This window comes from Trichosurus vulpecula, chromosome 5, assembly GCF_011100635.1.
Source record: "Trichosurus vulpecula isolate mTriVul1 chromosome 5, mTriVul1.pri, whole genome shotgun sequence".
Taxonomy (NCBI): domain Eukaryota; kingdom Metazoa; phylum Chordata; class Mammalia; order Diprotodontia; family Phalangeridae; genus Trichosurus; species Trichosurus vulpecula.
In genome coordinates, this window is record NC_050577.1 from 285,035,195 (window position 1) to 285,060,865 (window position 25,671).

The 25,671-nt window shown below is 44.6% G+C and overlaps 1 protein-coding gene across 1 annotated transcript; it reads left to right on the forward strand.

Annotated features, from left to right (window-relative positions):
• Positions 1 to 344: 344 nt before the first annotated feature.
• Positions 345 to 25,671, forward strand: LOC118851352 (plasma membrane calcium-transporting ATPase 4-like). Its single transcript, XM_036760797.1, is given in 10 exon segments — positions 345 to 355; positions 473 to 795; positions 15,049 to 15,145; positions 15,986 to 16,167; positions 17,574 to 17,594; positions 19,223 to 19,381; positions 22,966 to 23,180; positions 23,550 to 23,774; positions 24,324 to 24,565; positions 25,506 to 25,671. Coding segments are annotated over 10 exon segments (1,641 nt in total).

The following is a 25,671-nucleotide window of genomic DNA, read 5'->3' on the forward strand; positions in this document are numbered from 1 at the left end:
GCCCCAGTGTCCAGGGAAGCTCAACGAGGCGAGTTGAGTCATTCAAAGAAAACAAAGTCCATTCTGGCTACACCATGTTATGCCCCTACTCACCTCTTAGAGATCTCAGGAAAGGGCTGTCAGAATGCCTAGGGAATATTAGTGATGGGGGAAGAGTAGGAAAGGGAGGAAGGGCTGGGTCATTGCCTAAGAGCCACCAGGGCCTGGAGTCAGGAAGACCTGAGTTGAAATCTGTCCTTGAACACTGGGCAAGTCACTGTAAGCTCTCTGTACCTCAGTTTCCTCAACTGTTGAATCAACCTCCCTTGTTTGTTGTGAGGCCCAGATGAGATAATATTTGTAAGATGGCTGCCATGTGGGGCTTAATGTGTGCTTTTCCCACAGGACACAAGGTAGCAAGAAGGAATTGAGGCCCCATATGGGGCCTGGCTTTGCCCAGAGCCTCTACACTGATTGCTGTGTCTCTCTCCAGGTGCCTCCAGTCTCCAGGAAGTGTTCCTCCTCACCTTCATCTTGACCTGCTCCCCTACTTGTGCCCTCCTGAGCTGGGCCTGAGTCCTTCCCCTACCACCACACCACCCCACAGCTGGGGCCGGGTCCTCCAGAAACATGAAGAGGACCACACAGACCTGCCTCACCAACTCAGTCGGCGCCATGGCCAAGGACTTTGGCTGCACCGTGATGGAGATGCGCGGCTCATGGAGCTGCACATCAGCGAGGCCGTGGCCCAGATCAACGAGTGTTTTGGGGGTGTGCTGGGCCTCTGTGAGAAGCTGCAGACCTCACACATCAAAGGTGAGGTGCTGCCCCCTGCCTCGGTCTCCCCACCTGCCTCCTGGGCTTTTGGCAAGGGTCAGACATAACGTGTTCTGCACGGTGCCTGGCACAGGGTAAAGGTTACCTAGCGCTGTCATTGCCGTTATTGTTAAGCACTTGGAGCAGTGCCTGTCGCCTAGAACACACTATCTAAATGTTAGCTATTATTGCTATCATTACCTCACAGGGTTGTTGTGAGGATGGAATGAGATGATTATTGTAAAGGGCTTACTTAGCACAGTGCTGGACCCATGGTAGGAGCTTCATAAAATGCTCATTCCTTCCCCTCTCCTAGTTCTGTGTCCTTCCCCAAATCAATTCACAGGTGGTGTGCTTGGGTTGGCCATAAGCCACAAAAGCACATTACCCCATGACAAATAGCTAACAGCCCTGGTTGGGGGATGGAGGGGGCATGGAACAGAGGAGAGACACAGAACAGTTAACAAATAAGGAGCTCCAGGTAAATTATTGGATAAAGACAACTGGAGAATTGTTATTGTTTGGTTATTTCAGTGATATCCACTCGTGATGAACCCACTTGGGGTTTTCTTGGCAAAGATACTGGGGTGATTTGCCATTTCCTTCTCCAGCTCATTTTATAGATGAGGAAACTGAGGCAAGCAGGCTTAAATGACTGGCTGAGGATCACACAGCTAGTAAGTGTCTATGGCCAGATTTGAACTCAGTCAGGTGTTCCTGACTCCTAGCCAAGTGCTCCATCCACTGTACCCCTTAGTTGCCCGTAAATTGAAGAATAGCCTACCATATAATGTGTATTGGGGCCGTTCTCTCCTGCCTTTGATAATTGGGAAGTTTTTCCTTGATGTCAGTGTCTCGTGTTTCATCGTCAGCATTTTTCTTCCGACCTCAGTTGGTTCTTGCTTATGTGATCCTAATGCCCAATGAAACTTGAGAATAGGAAACATTTGCCTTACAGGAAGTCTTGTGGGATTGAGACAGGGAGGACAGTGTGAAGCTCCTCCTGGAATGCAGCTGTTTCATTGGATGTCTTCTGATGTGGCTTAAGTAATCTGGGCCTGGATGTCCAGGGAAAAGTGGAGTTGGATGAATAGGGGGGAAAAGAGCCAAGATCTTCACTCTCTTCTCCAGGGGTCTTGAGTCTCCGAAGCTTTCTCATTTTTGAGCTTGGCTGAGAGGTCACAAATTCTGTAAGAAGAATTTTGCATCCCAGGCCATTGTTAGTGACTTCATAGTTAGACCTCCTTGGAGGGGCAGAAATCAAAGCTAACATACTCTTTGCTATCCTTAGATGTAATTTTTAATCTAATTTTTAAATCATTTATATCCTGCCTAGGACGAGCTGGGTTACACAACTGGCTGGGTCCCCATTCAGTCACCTCTCCCTCTCCTTCTCCTCTCCAAAAGAAGGTAAATTTTGATGGCCAGAAGCTGCCCAGTTAACTTGAGATTTACTGGCTAGATTCCTGTCTTCCTTCCTTCCTGTTTTCCTTCCTCCTTTCTTCCTTTTTTCTTTCCTTCCTTCCTCTTTCTTTCTCCTTTCCGTTCTTTCTCTCTTTCTTTCTTCCTTTCTTTCTTTCTCTCTTTCTCCTTTCTCTCTTCCTTCCTTCCTTCCTTCCTTCCTTCCTTCCTTCCTTCTTTCCTTCCTTCCTCCCTCCCTTTCTGACTTCCTCCCTGTCTCCTTTCCTCCTTGTCTTCCTTCCTCCTTTCTTCCTTTTTTCTTTCCTTCCTTCCTCTTTCTTCTTTCTTTCCTTTCTTTCTTCCTTCCTTCCTTTCTTTCATTCTTTCTTTCTTTCTCTTTCTTCTTTCTCTCTTTCTTTCTTCCTTCCTTCCTTCCTCCCTGCCTTCCTTCCTTCCTTCCTTCCTTCTTCTCAAAGGCCAAGCCTTAAACCCATCTCACTCTGGATCTCAGAGATTGGACCACAATAGGTCCTTACCCAAGCTCCACTTAATGGCTATATTTTGGGTCCTCCTGGCTCAGAATGAATAGGATGAATAGAATTACTCAAGTTGATTTGGGGAGGCCATTAAGAGCCAGGAGGCAAGACAGCCCAGAGATCAATTGGAAAATTGAGAGTAGTCCAGTTTGACTGATGCATAAGGTATATGGACAAAGATAGATGAGCTAGATTCTCCTGAGCTCCCAATAGCACCAAGGTGCCCCATCTCCAAGTTTCTACAGAGCTTTGTTCACTGCTAGTACTGCCTGTTATCTGATTCCCAAAGAGCTCCTATTGCAAAAGCCAGAAGACATTGGATGTTAAACCGTTAAGGACCAAGTTATAGCCGGTAGGTGACGTTCCTTCACTTTGGCTTTACCCTTCTTGTTGAAAATTACTATTTCCATCAGATAGTACCCTCAGGGCAACAGAACATTGGCATATAGGGCTTCCACCTAAAAAGAGCTAATTCTGGCATGTTTTACTACCAGCCTTCAGCCTCCCTAGGTTTGGAAGTGTTCCTTTTACTTTGCTTTAATGTGGAGCTTACAGAAAAAAAGCTGATACCCAAATGAGAGAGATGCCATGAAAAATGTGTATTTACAAGATCCCTAAGCCCTCTCCCTAGTAAGAGTGGGAGTGGGAATAGAAAACAAAGAAGCCAAGCAGCAGGGACCTCTTCTCACTAGAATAAAAGAGCAGAGTTGGACTGGTTTATTGGGCTGACAGAGTTGAGAACATCAGTATCCAGGAGCCCCAGTGAGATGAGGCTATAAAAAGCCTGTCTCATTCACAGAAGATGGAGCTGAGGTGTCTGAAGGTTTAGCACAGTTCTTTGTCACTCCTGAGAGACCATCACAGACTAATAATAACAATAGAGAAACCTACCAGATGCTCGAAGTCTGATTTTGGGGAGCTAGGGTATGACAAGGTAGAAGAGCTTAATCTCAAAGAGTCTTGAAAAATCTAAATTCCCCACCCCCACCCCCATACCTTTCCCTCTATCTCTACTCTCACCCAACTAATCATGGATTGATGAGAATTATCGTTCAAACCCCTCTAGGGTACAACACAACAGATACATGACCACTTTAGGAGGGTCCTGGTAGGGAATCTTAGAGATCATTTAATTCAATCCCTTTGTTTTACAGAGAAAGAAGCCCCAATAGAGAAGGGGACTTGTCCAAGATAACACGAGTCCTGATTCTCAGATACACCCGAGACTCAAAGGTTCTAGCTGCCAAAGTTCCATACTACAACATTATTTCATGTGCAATGACACAGCTAATCCTGCAAACCCATTTTGGTTTTTTATCAGTCAATAAACATTCATTAAGCCCCTACTGTATGCCAGGCATTGGTATAAGCTCTGGGGATTCAAAAGGAGGCAAAAGAGAGTCCCTGCCCTCAAGGAGCTCCCAATCTAGTTGGGGAGACATCAAGCAAACAAAGATATATAAAGCAAGTTTTACACAGAATAAAAAGAAAATAATTAACAGAGGGAAGGCATTGGAACTAAGGGAGGTGAGAGAAAGCTTCCTGCAAAAGATGGAATTTTGGAATGAAAAGTAGAGACTTACCTTCTGACTGCCCTTCCCTTGCCACACCCACTTTAACCAAAAGTAAAGTAGGGGACTAGATGTATTAAAAGGTGTATTTTTTCCTTATTCTTCCAAGTTCAAAGGCTTTCTGGAGCATCCCATGGCTTCAGTTCAATCTTCCTTTTTGAATTTTGTCCCTGCTTTGAGTAGAAATAGTGGCCAAGTCCAGGATGCCTAGAGTAGGAAGTGGTTTGCTAATAACATCAGGCCTGTTGTTCCCTCTCTCTTCTCTTCTGCCCTCCCTCTTTTCTTCCCTCTTCCTCAACCCCTCAATTTCCTGCATCTGTTGTGAGCTATCTCTGCACTGCCTATGGCCTCTTTAGGAGGTAAGGATGGTGTTTTCAGCATGGGTGCTGGACCAGGACCTCAGGGTAAATCCTGGGCTTGGACCAGAAAGGGTGGAGAAGGGACACCTTTAATAAACAAAGTAACCCAGTAGCACTGGGGCTTCTCTCAGAAGACGGAAGAAAGTTTCCATTTTATTTGGAGTTGACTGTTTGGGGGATGAGCTTCCTCTTTGTGTTCCGCAGCACCCCCTCCCCTCTTCATTGCTTTTGTCCAGCAGCCCTGAGGGAATGAAATTGTAGTGGAGAAAATACTGGACTCAGAGTCAGAAGACCTAGGTTTGAGTCCTGGCTCTGATGCTTGCTAGTTATGTAACACTAGGCAAGCTGCCTAACAACTGAGTCTCTGTTTCTCCCTCCATTAACTGGGGATGCTTCTATTTCTATCCCTTAGTCCCACAGAGTTGTGAGGAGAGCACTTTGTAAAGCTGTGGCATGTTACATCAATGTGATAGTTATTATCAGTGATCAGGGTCCAGGGGGATCAGGAGTGAGTCTGGGCACCAACCTTAGGGGAATCTCTGAAGGTTTATGGACTTTGCCTTTGGAAGTAGAACACAGGGAGTAAGAAAACTTACACAAGCCCCGTATCTTGAGAACTGGGGCATTATTTTCTTATTTGGGTGTTCTTATCTATATCCTTGGTACTAAATCTGTCAGTACTGCTCTCTAGCCTTATCCCCCTTCCCCTTGCTCTTGGTTCCACAGTGAAAGTGAATGCTGACCTGATCACATATCATGGTTCTGATCCTTATATGAATTTGGAGTTTCTGTTCTGGCTGCTTCCCAGGGGAATGAATGGAGAGCATACTCGAAAAGAAATATTGACTATTCTGGGCAAGTGAAGATAGACTAGAAATGGCCTGGGCTGGGAGACATGTATTACCTTTAGGGATTACTCATGATCTATGAAAGCCTTTGAGTTCTTGAGAACCTACCCATTTTTAGATTTGCCAGACACTGAGCTTTGCTAGCTGCTCCTTCCTCATCATGTGCTGTACCATCATGCACTTTCTCCCTCAGGTTCATCTTAGGACTTCAGTTGAGGCTTTGCTATTGGAATTTTCAGATGCCTCTGCCATCCTTCACCCAATACTCTAGGAGAAGAAAGAGAACTCGTGGCAGGAGAAAAGAGAATGGAATTCTGGAGTCTTAGGCAGCTGGGCCAACAAGATAATTATTAGACATAGTGGAAGTTGTAAAGGAGACTCAGACCAAAAGAATGGCTTGGAGAAAGGGGGGATGGCGGGAATGGAAGAGACAGATTGGTTGCAACAGCATGAGGAGCTATGTTGTATGAATGAGGCAGGGATAACTTGAACAGGCTTAGAGTTGGTAAGGGAAACATAAGGAGGAAGTTGGCATAGATAATGCAGTGTTGATTGGAGAAGAGATGGAGGGGAAGAGTAGGAAGGGTCAGTTAAGTCCTAAATGAAAGCCAAACAGCCCTTTCCTTCTTTCTTGTTTTAGCCCAAACCTCCCATTCCTTTGAAAGACACTCCACATCATATCTTGGAAACTCTCAAGATCCTAGGTGATTAACTTTGGAGCTAAAGTATCTGGTTTTGAGCAGTTTCTCTCTCCTTGGCCTGGAGTGCTGAGTGATCTATTCCTGTATTCTCTTTCCTATTTCTTCCTTTCTGCCTTCCCTTCCCCTTGGCTGCACAGCCAAAAATCCCCAAACTTGAGGAACAGGGCTATGCCTAGGCCTTCCTGAGCCTACCGTGAATTTCTACCTACCTACCTGATTTACTATCATAATTCTCAATCTCTAGCCCCAGAGTTAGACATGTTTTAAACTCCTTTGAGGCCCTGTAGAAAACCGCAGATTTTTTCACCTCTCTTGCTGCTTCATTACACTTGGGTTGTGGCCAAGGGCCACATTTCTGGAGTAGCAAATCTTCTTATATCATGACTAAGGTAATACTTCCTTTTGGCTTCTCTTGGAAATAGGGCTGTTTTTCTTTTAAAACAAAGCTATTGGCCCAAGCACTAGGGAATATTAAAATAAGTCTGTGGATACATAAGCATAAGAGAGAACACACACAACGTGTACACACACATATATACACATACAGCTTTACAAAAGGTGGCTGGTCTCAGTGCCCATGAACACGCAGAAGCTTCCCCATATATTCCTAGAATGTCAGATTTGGAAGACACTCCCAAGGTACTCCAGTGAGGCCAAACCTCCCACCCACCACCTGACCTAGAATCTCTACACAGCTTCCCCATTTGCTCTATCCATCCATCTATCCATGTGAAGACCTCCGATAAAAGGAAACCCTTTCCTTATTGAGGTACTGTTTGGGCTTTTAGGAAATAGTGGTAGAAAGAGGTTCATGACTTGAAATTCAGGGTAAGCTGCCCTGTATAACTGCCAGGGCTTGGTTTCTGGGCACTGAAAAGAAAGATTATTCAAACTCTCACCCCAGGCCCCAGACAATTTTTGGTCTGTGATCAAGAACAGATCACCTCCTTTCTGCATCTTAACTGACAAAAGCAGATATTGAGGCCAGAACTGCTTATCATTACTATTAAATTAGAGGTGCCAGCATGTGAAAGGTCCCTTGAACCTTTCTTTCTTTTTTTTCTTCACATTTTTTTATTTGATATATTTAGTTTTCAGCATTGATTTTCACAAGAGTTTTAATTACAAATTTTCTCTCCATTTCTACCCTCCCCCCCACTCCAAGATGGTATATATTCTGGTTGCCCTGTTCCTCAGTCAGCCCTCCCTTCTGTCACCCCACTCCCCTCCCATCCCCTTTTCCCTTTCTTTCTTGTAGGGCAAGATAAATTTCTATACCCCATTGCCTGTGTATCTTATTTTCTAGTTGCATGCAAAAACTTTTTTTTGAACATCTGTTTTTAAAACTTTCAGTTCCAAATTCTCTCCCCTCTTCCCTTCCCACTCAACCTCCCTAAGAAGTCAAGCAATTCAACATACGCCACATGTGTATCATTATGTATAACCCTTCTACAATATTCATGTTGTGAAAGACTCACTATATTTTATTCCTTCCTAACCTATTCCCCTTTATTGAATTTTCTCCCTTGACCCTGTCCCCTTTCAAAAGTGTTTGTTTTTAATTACCTCCACCCCCATCTGCCCTCCCTTCTATTATCCCCCCCTTTTTTAAATCTTCTTCTCCCTCCTTTTTTCCTATAGGGTAATTTACCCAATTGAGTATGTATGGTATTCCCTCCTCAGCTCAAATACAATGATAGCAAGATTCATTCATTCCCCCTCACCTGCATTCTCTTCCCTTCCCTTCATCTTCAACTCACCCTGTGCTTGCTCTCTCTCTCTCTCTCTCTCTCTCTCTCTCTCTCTCTTTCTCTCTATGTGTATATATATATATATGTATACATATACATATACATATATACACACAGACACACTCACATATACATACACACACACACACACACACACACACACACACACACATATATATATATATATATATATATATATATATATATATGAATATTCCCTTCAGCTACCCTAATACTGAGGTCTCATGAATCATACACATCATCTTTCCATGTAGGAATGTAAACAAAACAGTTCAACTTTAGTAAGTCCCTTGCAATTTCTTTTTCTTGATTACCTTTTCATGCTTCTCTTGATTCTTGTGTTTGAAAGTTAAATTTTCTATTCAGCTCTGGTCTTTTCACTGAGAAAGCTTGAAAGTCCTCTATTTTATTGAAAATCCATATTTTACCTTGGAGCATTATACTCAGTTTTGCTGGGTAGGTGATTCTTGGTTTTAATCCTAGCTCCATTGACCTCCAGAATATCATATTCCAAGCCCTTCAGTCTCTTAATGTGGAAGCTGCTAGATCTTAGGTTATTCTGATTGTGTTTCCACAATACTCAAATTGTTTCTTTCTGGCTGCTTGCAGTATTTTCTCCTTGATCTGGGAGCTCTGGAATTTGGCGACAATATTCCTAGGAGATTTCTTTTTGGGATCTATTTGAGGAGGTGATCAGTGGATTCTTTCAATTTCTATTTTGCCCTGTGGCTCTATAATATCAGGGCAGTTCTACTTGATGATTTCTTGAAAGATGATATCTACGCTCTTTTTTTGATCATGGCTTTCAGGTAGTCCAATAATTTTTAAATTATCTCTCCTCGATCTATTTTCCAGGTCAATGGTTTTTCCAATGAGATATTTTACATTGTCTTCCTTTTTTCATTCCTTTGGTTCTGTTTTACAATATCTTGATTTCTCATCAAGTCACTACCTTTCATTTGCTCCAATCTAATTTTTAAGGTAGTATTTTGTTCAGTGGTCTTTTGGACCTCCTTTTCCATTTGGCTAATTCTGCCTTTCAAGTCATTCTTCTCCTCATTGGCTTTTTGGAGCTCTTTTGCCATTTGAGTTAGTCTATTTTTTAAGATGTTGTTTTCTTCAGTGTATTTTTCAGCATTTTTTGGGTCTCCTTTAGCAAGTCATTGATTTGTTTTTCATGGTTTTCTCACATCCTTCTCATTTCTCTTCCCAATTTTTCCTCTACTTCTCTAACTTGCTTTTCCAAATCCTTTTTGAGCTCTTCCATGCCCTGAGACCAGTTCATATTTTTCTTGGAGGCTTTTGTTGTAGTCTCTATGACTTTGTTGACTTCTTCTGGCTGTATGTTTTGGTCTTCTTTGTCACCAAAGTAAGATTCCAAAGTCTGAGACTGAATCTGGGTGTGTTTTCGCTGCCTGGCCATATTCCCAACCAACTAACTTGACCCTTGAGTTTTTCAGTGGGGTATGACTGCTTGTAGACTAAAGAGTTCTATGTTCCAAGCTTGAGGGGATGCACCAGCTCTGCCACACCAGCACTCCTTCTTCCCCAAGAACCCCCAACCCGGACTGGACTTAGATCTTCAGCAAACTCTGCACTCCTGCTCTGATCTGCCATTTAATTCCTCCCACCAGGTGGGCCTGGGGCCAGAAGCAACTGCAGCTGTAGTTCTGTAGCTGCCCCATCTCCGCTGCCCCCAGGGCAGTAGCCAAACCACAAACTCCTTCCACTCCCGCAGCTTTTCCCACTAACCTTCTCTGTTGTCTTTGGTGTTTGTGGGTTGAGAAGTCTGGTAACTGCTTCAGCTCACTGATTCAGGGTGCTAGGGCACGCTCCACCCGGCTCCTTGTCTGGTTGGTCCATGCCACCCACACTGGGCTCTGCTCCACTCTGCTCTGTTCCCAGCTCTGTGTGGGATAGACCTCACCCAGAGACCATCCAGGCTGTCCTGGGCTGGAGCCCTACTTCCCTCTGCTCTTTTGTGGTTTCTGCAGTTCTAGAATTGGTTCAGAGCCATTTTTTATAGGTATTTGGAGGGACTCGGTGGGGATCTCATGCTAGTCCCTGCTTTTCAGCTGCCATCTTGGCTCCACCCTGCCTTGAACTTTTCAAGCAAAGCACTAGATCGATATCTGGCTATTATCTACTTCCAGATTTGGAATATACTTTGCCAAGGGGCAGCTACATGGTGCGGTGGATAGAGCTCTAGCCCTGGATTCAGGAGAAGCTGAGTTCAAATCCAGCCTCAGACAGTAGCTGTGTGACCCTGGGCAAGTCACCTAACCCTGATTGCTTCCTAAAAAACAAAAAACAATATATTTCTCTCAGTGATACATCTTGGGATCTAGTTTTCCCTATCTTAGCAAAGAAGATTGAATTAAAACCATCTTAGGGACCTTTCTTAAAACCCCAGGGGAAAAGATGCCATTGCCTCCTGTGCTAAGGGACATCTAAAATGCTCTAACTCAAACAGCTGAAAGTGCCTCATGATATCTATGTTAACACCATCTCTGCTGGGGGCCTAGTCAGTATGAGTGGGTTATCTTTGCAGCTTGTTCTTGGGAAACATGAGGAGGGAGGGAGATTAGCCTTTCCCTAATGGAGATTGACCACTTAGGGCTGGGCTCCAGTTTTTTCTTTCAGTCTTTGTGTCCTAACAAGGCAGACACAGATTTTATATTGGTGGTTTAATTTTCTCCCGGTTCATCAGGGACCTAGGCAAGGGCTGTGGAGGAGATGGGGTGGGGGAGGTGATTCGCAGATGACACATTCTTTTTGTTTCTCCCTTCCCATGTGTTCAGTCTGACTCTCAGAGCCAGTGGTATTTCTGATCCAGACCTAGGGCTCTTTCTCCAAAGGTTCTTGGGAGTGAGATTTTCCTTATCTCTTCCTTTCTGGGTTCCTCCAGGGGAAACTCTTTGCCTATGGAAAAAGACCATGGAAAACTCCTTTCCTTTACTCTCTAGGAGCATGCGCATATGTGTGTGTGTGTATGTGTGTGTGAGAGAGCGAGAGAGACAGAGAGAGCATGCGTGTGTGCATGTGTGTGTGTGTGAGAGCATGCTCTTGTGTGTATGTGTATGAGAATGTGTGTGAGAGAGAGCATGCGTGTGTGTGCACATGTGCGTGTGTGTGTGTGTGAGAGAGAGATCATGCGTGTATGTGTGTGTGTGAGAATGTGTGTGTATGTGTGTGAATATGCACACATTTATTTTGCAGCTGCTGAGATCAGAAGGTAAAACCTGCTCCTGGTTAGAGTGTGTGTGAAATTACAGCTATTGAGAAGAAGGACTGAAAACCTTCTCTGAGATACAAAGAATTAAAATGGAAATTCTAAAGTCAGAGACATGGCTCCCCTTCCTATTTCACAAACCAGAGAGAGAGGATTCCCAGGTCAACAATGGGCTTCAGCTTTCCCCTCCCTGCTACTGAGCATGCTGGGAACTGGAAAATCCACTTGGGTTCTTTTTGGGGGGCAGGGCAGGAGAGGAGGAGGCAGGTGAGGTAATTGGGGTTAAGTGACTTGCCCAGGTTCACACAGCGAGAAGTAGCCTCCCTTTATGGAGCCGTTTAGGGTTTTTCTTCCCTAATTTATGTGTTGTTTGTCTGTTCTACAGCCTGAAGACCAAGCATGTCCTACTTAAAAGTACTCTCAGATCCTAAATTTCTCATATTTGCTATTATAGCTTTGCCTCCAGCCAGAGTCCAACCTCTAGTCTAGTTGTATATCTATCCTAGTTTGGCTGGCTTTAAAAAAAAATTGGTTTTTTTGGGTTCTGGAGTTTTTTGGTTCAGTTGACATTTTTGTAAAGGCCCATCTCAAAGTTCTTCCTCAAGCTTTAGCAGGAGGTGTTTAGGTCAAATTTAAGACCGTTTCCCTTGATTCTCCTCTCAGTAGAAATGATCAGCTACTCTTCCACCTCCATCTTTGTAGAATAGCCATCTAGTGCATAGAATAGTGCAGCTAGTCAAGTATAAACTGTCATCATTGTCCTTTATCTCCCTCCAGAGGCCTTTACCAATGCCTCCCGACTGGCCACAATTACTTGGACTTCAACCCACGCACGTGTTCTCTCCAGTGTGCTCCAGTGCTGTCTTGGAGACCCAGCCTCAGCTTCAGGGAGACTATAAAGGACTGTATCTGGCAGTCTTAAGTACCAAACTGTTGACTAATTTGCTGTGCCATATAAACAAACTGATGGACACCAACTGGCATTAATTGCCATGTTAAATTCTGACACCCCCTCCACCCTTCATCTTGGCATTGGGGCTATTGGCATGGGGCTGTTGACTTTGGGAAGGGTGGCTGAAGATGTCTGTCTTTTGGCTATCTGGCCTCAGGAAATTGCCTGGATGCTTCCAACCTCAAACCACCCCTTCTTCCTTCCTTTGCTCCTATTTTTCCCTTCTGACTAAATAATCCCAGTGATTTTTCCTGAAGAAGGGAGGGGGGCACTGTGAGGAGAGAAAAGACCAGAATTAGAACCTGAGATGGCAGAACATCTAATATCCTCCTGTACATTGGACAGGAAGTCTAGTAGAAGGAACCCTAGGCTGAGAATGAGAACATAACCTCCCTGCTTCTTGTGACTTTTGTGTGTCTGCTAAGAGTTTTCAGGGTGGACATGGGAGAAGATGCAGCCAAAGGATAATTTGGAGTTTTTCAACTGTGACTTCATTGATTAAATAAGCACCTTCTACCAATACAGATCAGCACTTGTTCAGCAGCTTGGTCCAAAAGAGTTACCTGGGAGTACTGAAGGTAAATATTTTCTCTAGGGTCACATGGCCAGAATGGATAGAGGACTCTGAGGGCAGTTTCCCATGATGCTGCATTACGTCTCAGTTTGGATGTTACACCTTTGGAAAGTGCTAATGAAACCCCTAAGACACTATTAATTTTAGTTTGGCTCTATTCAAACCAAGAAGAGTAGGCCTTGCCTATTCTTGGCACCTTTGGGTGGAAATAGGCTATAAATGAGCTGACTTCTTGAAGAATCTTTCTACCCAGAAGATGTGTAATTTGTATAGGTCAAGGAAGAGAGGTGGTTGGGGGTATTTGGGGAAGGTAGAGTCTTTTGTTTTCTTAGAGCTCCTTCTAACATCTTTATTTCTTCTTTCACTACCCCCTTTCCTCTCTTCAGCACTGTCTGGGAACCCTGCAGATCTGGAGAGATGTAAGCAGGTGTTTGGAGAAAACTTCATCCCCTCCTAAAAAGCCCAAGACCTTTTTGGACTTAGTGTGGGAGACTCTACAAGATGTTACACTCATAATCTTGGAGGTGGCAGCAGTTGTCTCCCTGGGCCTATCCTTCTACTGACCTCCTGGTGATGAAAATGAGGGTGAGTGTCTTAGAACTGAGCAATATCCTAGTTCAGTCCTAGCAGTAGGCATTTAATATTGGTTATTGATAAACTATCTCCACTTAGATGTTTTTCCCATCTACCCAGAATGATCGGTTGCAGAACAGGGCTAATTAATTCAGACTGCATTTGGATATTTTGTCCAGTACCCAGTGAGGTCCATTTCTACCATAGCATTCCTCTCTAGGTCTCATCCTTCATGTCTAGTGACAAATAGAATATTGCCAGTCCTCCAAAGCCCTGCTCCTCAAAGTGTAAGCCCAAGTGCTTGGCATCATGGGAGGTTGCTCAACCTGTTGAGCAGAAGTAGTCTGACCCCTTTGGACTCAGGTGGTGATTCACATGTGACTTGCCTATCATTTTCATAGGCACACAGTCTCAACTATTGAGTCTCTGGCTCCTTTCAGGTTAATACTGTGGTGGTGCAGGTGAAGAGTGCATACCTAAGCCTGGTTTTCTCAGCAATGGTGGTTCCTCTTCCTGGGAGTCTGCCTCCCTTCTTCCTCCCCGCCCTATCCCTCCTCTCCCAGAGAGGGTATATTAGGAAGGCAGAATTTATGATTTCAAAGAGAATCTCATACGTGCCTGAAAGGTTCAGAACCCCAGGATATAAGGAATTCTCTAGGCAGAAGGCAGGAGAACTAAAGCATGTATTTACACTCCACAGTAACAGGCCCACAAACCAGCATCCCCATTTTGATATTTTCATCAAAAGCTTCCAGGCCCAATAATTCCACCTCACAAGGGTAACCAGGAGGCCACAGAGAAACGAGATGGTGTAAGGCAAAATCGTATACATGCTTCCCCTCTACGGTAAGAAGATTACCCACTGGCCTCCAGTCCTTGCTCAGCGCTCCTCGCTCCACGTGGGTCACCTCTGCTACCGGCAGCTCAGCTTCGGCTGTAGGCGTCTCTGGCTCCAACCGGAAAAAGAAGAGAGGATCTTCAAGCTGTCCTCTCCCCTCTTATAGAGTTTTTGACATCATCAAGTGCCGCCTGAATGACCAGGTCCGATTGGTTCTTGACTTGGCCCCTCCCCCTAGCGTAGACCAGGTTAACACACCTCCTCTCAGCCAGCCCCATGACTCATCACACAGGAAGTTCTCTGATTCCTGGCATGGTCGCTGGGCTTCCTGCCCCAGAAGAGCAAGCCCCAGTGTCCAGGGAAGCTCAATGAGGTAAGCTGAGTCATTCAAAGAAAACAAAGTCCATTCTGGTTACACTTGGTGGGCAAGATAGTTCTCTCCTTGGTCTCCTAGTATGAGGAGGGGTCTGAGAACTATTGAAGGCAGCTGGTAAATTATATTCTTCATTTTCAGCTTCTGGGTTCAAGTTTAGGTAAGTTCTTAGTCCTTTCGGAAAGGAGTAGTCTGAGGCTCTCCTATGGTTATTTCCTATGGTGCAATGTAGTACAACCTTTTTGCTCTATGGAAAAACCAGCATGTTTCTCCGGGTCCCAGGGGGGAGTCATCTGAAATAGTAATACCCAGAGCCTTTGGAGATTATCCTATATTTTGGAGGGATGTTGTCAATCCACATGGTACCTGCTTATCTGTGGTACCTACTTGTCTAATGCCCTTCAGGGTACTTCCATGGGAGGAGCACTAGAGTAGGATAGGATCATGGTGTCCCACATTGTCTTTTTGTCTCTTGCTACCATCCTCCTTTTTCTCCTCCTCCCTCTTCCCTCTTTTTCTCCAGGTGACTCGTTGCCTGCAGACGGGGTCCTAATCCAAGGGAATGATCTGAAAACTGATGAGAGTGCCCTAACTGGAGAGTCTGACCATGCTACTTTCAGGTGAAGCTTTGGCTTTTCCACCTGTTCCCCCATGGTCCCCTCATTCTTCCTCATCACAGAAGATGTCCCCCTTGGCCTAACTCTACCTCTTCTTTGGACTGCTATAATAGTGCCACACAGACGGCTTTGTATTAATAGCTAAAAGCACTGACTGTGTGCCAGGCACTGTGCTAAGGTCTTTACAATTATTATCTCATTTTATCCTGACAACAACTGCTCTGGGAGGGAGGTGCTATTATTATCCCTATTTTACAAATGAGGAAACTGGATGTAGACAGGGTTAAGAGACTTGCCCAGGGCCACCCAGCTAGTAAGTGTCTAAGGCTGGATTTGAACTTAGGTCTTCCTGACCTCAGGCCCATGCTCTCAGAGTCATTGCTCTCCTGAGCTGCCTCTGGTCTCAGCAAATCCAGCAGCTTAGATGGGCCTTCTTTGATTCAGTTTTCAAGGGTGTGCAGAGGTTATCTAGTCATCTCTCATACCAGCTGCCCTGCGGGCTGCTCCCTTCTGCAATATCCCTACCAAGTAGTATCCTAAACAATCAATGGAAAAGCATTCCCTCTGATGGCAGAGTGCTTGGGTTCAGACCCCACTTCAGCTGCTTACTTCCCATGTGAACATTGGCAAGTCACTTAATTTCATAAGATGAAGGGACTGAGCCGGCTCTTCTCTGAGGGCCCTTTAAAAGCTCTGGTCCTAAGATGACTTGAGCACTTTCTAAAAAGATTCCTGTGGAGTCCAAAGATGAACCCTGGGATTAGCTTATTTTTGCCCTCTAAGGGCAAGAATATCAAAGAGACTCCTGTGGAGCCTCAGTGTTAGGTTGCTACATAGAGCAAGGCTGGGAGTACAGAAATATCACCTTCTTTCACTCTTTCCAGGGACCCATGTGATGGAAGGGTCCGGACAGATAATAGTGACTACAATGGGTGTGAATTCCCAAACTGGAATAATTTTCACCCTTTTGGGGGCATCAGAGAGTGATGAGGGGAAGAAAGAAAAAACTGGTAAGTCCCACCCAGGTCCCCCAATCCCCTTGTTGCCTCTTCCCTAGATGGACTAGGGATCTCTGGTGAGATAGTCAAGTGACTTGAAGATTCTCGTGCTGGTAGAAAGCTGGAGCCCAAAGGGCATCCCCTGGACAAGGAACCAGTTGAAATAAGATTGACAGATCACCCAAACACTTTGGAAAATGAGGGAAGAAACCATTTTGGTACAACCATCTCTGACTCCCTAGGGAACATTCATACAAACCAGACCAAGCCTATGGATTTCCTTCCAAGCACGTTGCTCTGTGGCCTTGATTTCTCATGCAGGTGGGTGGAGATGACAGGTTCTTAAAGTTACCAGGCATGAAACTAATTGGCTGGGGGCTCTGGCATCTGCTGCCTGCCTTCTTTTCCTCATTCCCTTTGTCCTTCTTCCTACCCAAGCCTCAGCATGAACTGTCCAGGCCTAGGGAAAGCTCAAGGGGAAAAGGAACTGCCTGCACTGAAGTACTCTAGGCTCTCAGGACAGATCAGAAGCAGGAGATCAAGACAAGGTGATCTTTATCCCTAGAGGGAGAGCCACTTCTCTCTCTGGAGTTCACTTAACACCAAAGGGGAAAAAGTCGGGGGCAGGGTGAGATTTCAAAATACATTGAAACCAGATCTCACGTGCCTCTTTTAGAAATCCCATGCATACTCATCATACTGGAGTAAGGCTCTGCCTGGAGATGTTTAAGACCGTGGAGGTAGGGGAGGGGGTTTCTAGGCTGATATGGTATCCTGAGTTTCAAGGTCATTTCTGGTTGGTTTTGAACAGCAACCTTTAGATTCTGGATGTGAAGGGGAAACAGCCTAACATCCTGGGAGCCATTTTCACTCTGGGATGTGTCTCAGAACCCAATGTGCTTTCTTCTGATGACATCTACAATCAAGAAAGGAAGCAGGAATTCGTGGGCCTGGACTCTGTGGGCCTAAGCAAAGATTCCTGTAATAACCATAAAGCCAAATCATAGAATAGAACCTGAGTTAGAAAGACCTCCAAGGTCATTTGGTCCAACTCAGAAATATTTTATCCCTTTAGGGGGTAAGAAGAATGGGGCCACCTTGCCAGTTCTACCCTTCTGCTTGAGTGCCAGGAGTCCCATATTACAAATAGCCTTATTAATGAAGAGGGATTATCTGAGGATGTGTGTGTGTGTGTGTGTGTGGATACAAGCATGCCTGCTCAGTATTCCAGGGATCCTACTTTTCCTGTGGACTCCCTGCCCACTTCCCCAACACTGATAATCGGATGTTCTGCCCAACCCTTTGCTATGCTCCTGGGCTCAGGCAGAGCCTTCACTATATCAAGGACACCTTTGGTCCCTCAATGACACAACTGGAAGGTCTCCACCTCCACTTTTTTTCTTTCTTGTTCAAACAGGTAAAAAAACAAGGAGCCCCTGAAAATCGCAACAAAGGTAACCTTCTCTCACCGCTCCCCCCCACCCCACCATCCACCCACCTCCCCGCAAACCGGACCTCACAGGCTGTCCACCATTCTTCTTTCTTCCTTCCCATGAGTGTGTTCATTGCTGAGCTGGTGGAGGCATCTGGAGGGTGCAGTGACTAAAACTTTCTGGTCCACCTTCCCCTTCCCAACCTGAGCTGAGGCCATAGTACCCTCTGCTGTCAATTTGAGGAGGCCACGACTTAGCTGCTGGAATACTGTGGGAGACTGATCTGTTCTATCCCAATGGCCTTTTCCCAAGTTTGACACTAGGCCTCTATGCTCTACAGCCTGATGTGCTTCATTCCCAGGAGAGGATGATCCCTTATCCCTGCAGGGATTATGCATTCACTACACCCTCCTCCTCTTCTGCTGGACTCGCTCCATCCACATTCTCTCCTGATGTGGGCTGCCTTCTCCACTGTTCTTCCCAGGTGGTATGTGGAGAAGCCCATCTTTGCACTTCTCTCTCCATATCTCTCACTCTCTCTCCTTATTTCCACAGTTTGTTTTTCTCCTCTTGGTCAGAAGTGTGTTTTCTTTCTGGTGGCTGTTTTTTTGCTCTTTCTCTGTCCTGTCTACATCTGATGGCAGAAGCAGCCTCTCCTAAGGGACATGATGTACATGGTCACTGGGGTAGAGCCTTAAGAAAGGGAGGGAGATAGGGACAGTTCTACTGGAAGACAAGACAGTTCACAAAGATCCCTTCCTTTCCAGCCCAGATGACATTGATATCTAAAAGTAAAGCTGTCATTTTGTTAGAGAACCAGAGCTGCTCAAAGGAAGTGATTATCTTTATTTTTAGGCTTATTATAAATGTGTTTTTAAAAATGAATAAAACAAACTGGTCCATATGTATTTTTCTCTCTCTCTTTATCTCCCTTATGTTTTTCCAGTGGAACCCTCACACGAACTACCTTGTAAGGGACTTGGCTCCAGGGTTCCTTTTATGTTTCCCTTCCCTCATGGGGTGCTAACCAAGCATTCCCAGCCCCAACTTGTATTGGAAGGGGCTGGAGATGCCCAGCTTTATGATGCTTCTTGTTTGTTTTTTTCAATGACATCATGTATGTGGGGAGGGAGGGAGGCATTTCAAAACAGAATCCAAATTCCAATGTTCCTGGCATGTTTGGCTACTGCCTGCTATCTCAGCCATATTCTGTATTTCCAGAGTTCATCGATTCTGAACCCTGACTTCTTGGAAGCATGGTTTGTAATTTTATATTGCATTAATGTGTGTAAACATACATATATTTTTGAAAATGAATAGAGTAGTATGCTACAATAAATCCAATTCTGGATGCTGAGCTAGTATGGGAGGCTGACAGTAGGGAAAACGTATGCCCTGCTCTGTGTCTTGCTCCAAAGGATCTGATTAAAAACCCCTATTGGCTGAATTGAAACACCCAGCCTTCAGGTGGGAAGGGACAGGCTGGCCTCAGAGAATTGGTGAAGGTCCCACAGCTGGTGCTGGCTGTCCACCCCCAACCTGTGCTCCAACAAAACAGGCAGAAGGGCACTTTGCTTTCTTGGCCTTAACCTGCCTAGTCACCTGTGTTCCTGAGACTCTGGTTAACCTGCTATTTATGTGTGCTTCAGCTAAGACTGAAGATGGTGTGCCTCCAGAGATCCAGCCCCTGAAGAGCCAAGAAAGCATAGAGGAAGAAGAGGAGAAGAAGAAGAGGAAGAAGGGGCCCAAGGAAAAGTCCATGCTACAGCGCAAGCTGACATGCTTGGCTGTTCAGATTGGGAAAGGTGGTGAGTAGGTTGAGCTGGCTGGGGGCCAGCTGGGGCAGGAGGGCGCTAAAAGGAAAAACTGAAGAAAATCCTATGAGTCTTTCTTCTACCGCTCTCCCCACCCACATACCACAGACAGGCCAACTCAGAAACTTGAATGTCTATTGTGAACAAAGCAATGAGATCCCGGCTTTACTGCCAATGCCCTTTGCAATTGACATCACTTCCCCTGAGGTGCAATTGTCACCAATAAAGAAGGTTCTGGAGTGCATCTGAGCCCTCAGAGCCAAACCTGAGAACCAAAGAATGTGACCTCTGAAGAAAAGTTAAAGTTCACAGCTCATAGAACTTCAGCCCAAAGAAGGCTGATGGAACCCCTAGTAATTATCCAGCCTTGACTTGACATTCTCATGTGATAGAGAAGTCGCTATGTCCCAAAGCAGCCCATTCTGCATTGGTAGAGTTCTTTGTGTTAGGAAATATCTCCCCCCCACCCTGTTGTGAGCTGAAGTCAGGGATTTAGGCTAACATGAAGTCTTTAAAATATTACTTCTGTCTTGTCAGCACCATTGGATATAGCTTGTAAAATCCTTGAAGATAAGGTTCACTCTTCAGTTAGCAAATTCTAATCACATAGGTGAAGAATTAGCAGATTGGACTCTTTTGGTTGGTACATGATCATGAATAGAGGGAGATAACAGAGTACTTGGAGAGAGATGTCTGAAGGATATTTTTACCAAATAAATTGTCTGCGATAGAATTTGAGATAGTACCCAAGGAGAAGGTTTCTCCAGCTGGCTTTCCATTACCTTGGTTGACTTTCTACTGTGGCCTCCCTGTATATCAAAAGGAAAGACATTTCTCCTTCAAAGTCCTGGCCCTAGATTTTCCTCCCACTTCTCTCTCTGCCTGAAGGGAGTTTAGGTGGTGCAGTGGGCAGAGCCCTGGACTAGGAGTTAGGAACACTTGAGTTCTACTCCAGCCTTAGACACTTAGTAGCTGAGTGACCCTAGGCAAGTCACCCAACCTCTGTTAACTTCAATTTCCTCAACTGTCAAATGTGGACAATAATAGCACCTGCCTCCCAGGGTTGTTATAAGGATCAAATGAGATAATATTTGTAATGCACTTTGTAATGTGCCTGGCACATAGGAAGCATTTAATAAATACTTTCTTCCTTCCTCTTCTTCTTTCTCTGGCCACACTCCTGCCTTTTTTGGTAGGGGGGCGAGGTAATTGGGTTAAATGACTTGCCCTGGGTCTCACAGCTAGTAAGTGTTGTGTCTGAAGCTGGATTTGAACTCAGGTCCTCCTGACTCCAGGGTTGGTGCTCTATCCACTGTGCCTCTTAACTGCCCCCATGTTCCTTTCTCTACCTCATCCAGTCCACTCAAGGAGTCAACAAAACTGAAGAGATAGAAGGAATCTATCTCTATGCCTTGGCACTGGCTTGGAAAGCACTACCTTCTCACCGTCTACTGAGCCTTAGTTCAGGGACCCCTTCCACATGACATCTTTCCTGTTCTCCCAGCTGCTAATACCTTCATCTGAAAATTAACTTGTTTTTATTATTACTGTTTTTGATAATAACAATAGCTAGCCTTTATATAACATTGTAAGGCTTACAAAGTGCTTTTCGAATACCTCATTCGATCCTCTCAGTGACTGGGAGAGGTAGGTGCTATTACTGTCTCTATTTTTAGAGATGAGGGAACTGTGGAACTGAGAGATGTAGTCACTTGCCCAGGGCACACAGGTAGGTTGGACTTGAACTCAGGTCTTCCTGACTCCAATTGAACAAATGTTTATTGATTGTTTGATCTTAAACATCTAATCCAGCCTGTACTTCAACAGAATCCCATCTGTGACATTCTCAGCAAGTGGTCATCCATTGAGGATGCCACTGTAATGGAGAACTCACCACCTCCCAAAGTGGCGTATTCCGCTTTTATATAGCTCTAGTTGTTAAAAAGTTGTTCGTTTCTATTGAGCCAAAATCTGCTTCCCTTTAGCTTCTACCCATGGCTACTAGTTCCACCTTCTAGGGCCAGAGAGAACAAGTTTAACTTATCCGAATATCTTTGGGCAACTGATATGTGCTTCTCCGCACCAGTCTTTTTTTTTCTACATATTAGCCTTATTCCTGCAGTTGACCATTATATGGCCGGTTTTAAATAACCCCACCAACTGAATCTGTCTTTCTTAAACTCAGATGTGAGATATTTTTATGTTTATCCTGGTTACATTTGAACTTCTTAAATCTACACTATTGTCACTCTAACATTTATACCCTTTGGGGTCTTGATCATGACTATGTCATCAACAGGGTAGCTATTTATCCCTCCCTGGTTTTTTTGGTGGAGGGGGGGAGGGGGGACGGGAACAACTGGGTGGTGTAGTGGATAGAAGTTCTGAGCCTGAAGTCAGGAAGATATCTTCCTGAGTTCAAATCCAGCCCAAACACTTAGTAGCTGTATGACCCTGGGCAAGTCACTTTCCCTTATTTGCCTTAGTTCCCTAATGTGTAAAATGAGCTGGAGAAGGAAATGACAAACCACTCCAGTATCTTTGCCAAGAAAACCCCAAATGAGGTCAAGAAGAGTTGCCTATGACTGAATAACAACAACAATGCCCCTCACTTTTTCAATAGAATGAGGGAATCTACGTCTCACTTTTATTTTTGTATCCTCAATACCTAAAAGTGCAGAGAAGGCATCTATTTAATCAATACTTGTTGAAAGAAAATTATTGGTTTGAATTGAACATGTCTGTATATAATTTATTGTCAGTTTCTTATTTCAGCTTTTCCCAAAGGCCTTCTCTGTGCAGGACCCTATACTAGGTGCTGGGGATACAGATTTCTTTGTTCCTTATGATTACACATAAGTATAAAACATTAAATAGATACTTTCAGGGACTTTTCACCAACCCACATCCCTTTACATCATCCTTGAGCTTTAGTGTTCACTGTTTGCCTTACTGATACCTTATACCCTTGCCATGGAATCACTCACTTAAAGGATAAATTAGCATGGAAAAAATAGCTACTATCTTTTTCTAAGAAAGTTCCTGCTGACTACCTCTAATTTCTTCCATCTTGGATTTTACTCTTCAATCCACAGTCCCTGTTGTGGGAGAGTTAGGGCTATGTAAACGATAGTTAGCTATTGTTCCATTTGGAGGCACCGAGTGAGATTAGCTCTATCTAGGCAAGTTAGGTTTGTGATGAATACCCATAAACTTAAATCATAAACTAAGGGAAATAACTATGGGTGAGGAATTAGGCTCTTCTCCTTATTCAGCAGTCATTAATAAAAACACCTGCAGCATTCAGAGCACTGTACTAGCTACTAGTCTTTGTATTCTAGGGACTTATCCTAATAGATGAGCCACCTGTAATGAACAGAAATAGGGAAAGCAGCAGTCATAGAAGAGTATGTCCAAGAGAAAGGCCAGGAAGAGATTGCTGCATTACAAAGTGAATGGAATGAGTTTTAGGGCAGTTTTCTAAAGAAAAAAAGTTTTGAATCTCCCAGTTCAGAGTCCCTCATTTCCCAGTAGGGTTCTCTGAGTCCATTCTAATGTTGTTTGTATTCCCTGGACATGTCTTTTCATATCTGTACTCACAGTTCTCATCTTGATATTGTCCTTTGTGATCAACACATTTGTGTTGCAAGGTCAGAATTTGAACACGAAATGCATCCCCATCTACTTCCAGTACTTTGTCAAGTTCTTCATCGTTGGGATCACAGTGCTTGTAGTGGCTGTACCAGAAGGGTTGCCTTTGGCTGTCACCACCTCATTGGCCTATTCTGTCAAGGTGAAGTGTGTTCTTCATACTTCCTTCCTGTAGAACACTGAGGGAAGGGAAGGTTCTAACAATACAAATCAGCTCTGGGGATGGGTCCTGTTCCCTCAGGACAGAGAACATACCTACCTCCCTTTCACTGAGAGCATTAGATAAAATATAGCAGAGGGACCCTTATCCTATTTGGTCATCATTTCAATGTCTCCAAAAGACTTTGTTTCTTAATAGAACCTACAAAATTTGTCTTGGATTTTTTTTATTCAGAGAAAAAGGTTAGTAAATAGGAGAGAAGGGTATAGGGGTGAAGTGGAAGTCATAAGCCTCCCAATTTCTCTACTTAGAGAAGTTCTGCCAATTCTCACAATTCTCTTCTTCTGGCAGAAAATGATGAAGGATAATAACCTTGTGCGTCACCTGGATGCCTGTGAGACCATGGGGAATGCAACGGCCATCTGCTCCGACAAAGCAGGCACGCTGACTTTGAACCGCACGACAGTGGTGCAGGTCTTCAAGAAGGTCCCCAGCCCAGATGTCCTTGCACTCAATACCCTGGACCTCATTGTCAATGGCATCTCCATCAACAGTGCCTACACATCCTAGATCTTGGTATGCTCTCCCCTGACTCTAGGTCTTGAGTGTATAAGGAAGAGAATCTCTAAATCCCTAGGCAAACCAGGAAAAGGTTAAGTGACTTGCCTGATTCCAAATCCTCCATTCTTTCCCTTGCACTATGATATATCACTCCTGAGCATAGCATGTGAAGACTTATGGGATGAGATTAGGAAATATGGATGTATGAGGGGAGGGCCCTTTAGGTACCTATCGATTCCCAAGCAGAAGCAACCTTTTGGGGAACAGATACTTGCTCTCATAGCAGAGAAAGTCTCACTAGCAGACAATAGATACTCCCCTTTACCCAAAAAATAAGGGAGGGTGTGACCTTTCCCAGAGCAGGCTAAGCAATCTGTGTAGGGGCTCAGGCCACTTGTCTTCTTGCTTCCCATCCCTCACTACCCTCAAAACAGGTTCCATAGTTGGGAAGTGACCAGCCAGCTGGTCTGCTAGGAAAGTCATGATCATTCCAGGCGCTTTGGTTGCCTTTTTCCCCCTCCACCTTAGTTTGGGGCTTCTCATTTAGCCTCCATGTTTTTTCAGTCTCCAGAGAAGGAGGGAGGGCTTCCTTGGCAGGTGGGCAACAAGACGGAGTGTGGCCTCCTGGGCTTTGTCAAAGACCTGAAACACGACTACCAGGCAATAAGGAATGAGGTGCCAGAGGAGACATTCTACAAAGTCTACACCTTCAATTCATCATGCAAATCAATGAGCACAGTTATCCAGATCCCAGATGGAACTTTTTGAATGTACAGCAAGGGGGCCTCAGAGATCCTCCTGAAAAAGTGAGCCATGCCATAGTCTATTAGACAAGGCCCTCCTTCCAGCAAACCTTCCATAAAGCTTTATAATGGAAGCTGCCTTTGGGCAGCTGGAGTATCTACACTGACTCTCTCCATGCCAAAGGGGTGTGTGGTAACTTCAAGGCACTGTACCTCTCTAGGTTCATCTGTTCAATGGAAAGAGTCCTCCCTACTGTTCCCCACTCCTCTCACAACCCCACCCTCCACCACCATCAGGGCACAGAAAAAGGAAGTCAGATGCAAGAGTTTAAAAGATAGGAACTAAACAAGGGGCTCTTGATGCTTCTTGGTGTCACAGACCCTTTGGAAGTCTGAAGAAGCCTGTGAACCTCTTGGTATAATTATGCTCTTAAATCATAAAATACAGAGGATTTCAAATTTGAAATATATATACGTATATATACATATATATTTATACACAATTCCATCTTTATTTTCATGATACTCTAATTAAAATTGATCCTTTCTTCAATGATTTGAAAATTCGATTCTGAGAAAGTGTCCATAGGCTTCCCCAGACTGCCAGAGGTGTCCAAGTGCGGAACTGACAGAGAGTGACACTTATTGATACAGATGGCCATACTTGAATAGCGGTGATGTCAGCTACTCTCTCCTCCAGTGCAAATTGTGAACTGGCCATTGTGGGTCACCTCATAGCCAAACTGCTAATGATAAGTAGTTTTTACTAAGCTGGCCAGCAGACAATGGGTACAGTCTGTTGTGTGGACTCTTCTTGGTCTGTGCCCATTGTCTGCTGGCCAGCTTAGTAAAACTTAGAGCTCTCATCCTGGCAATGGCTTTGAGAACCTAGGATTACTTCCATGTCCCAATGAGGAAACTGGAATAAACCTTTTGTAGAGGATAAATAGCCATAGAGCCAAACTTTATGGGATGCTACCATTCGACTCCACCTTTTTGCCAGGTGCCTCTGGATCCTTGACAGGAATGGAAACTCACTGATGTACCCTACAGAACGTGGTAATATGGCATGCAAAGTGATTGAGAAGATGGCCTGTGAGGGGCTTCGGACCATCTTCTTTGCCTTACTAATACCATATATACTTGCTATGGAATCACTTAAAGAATAA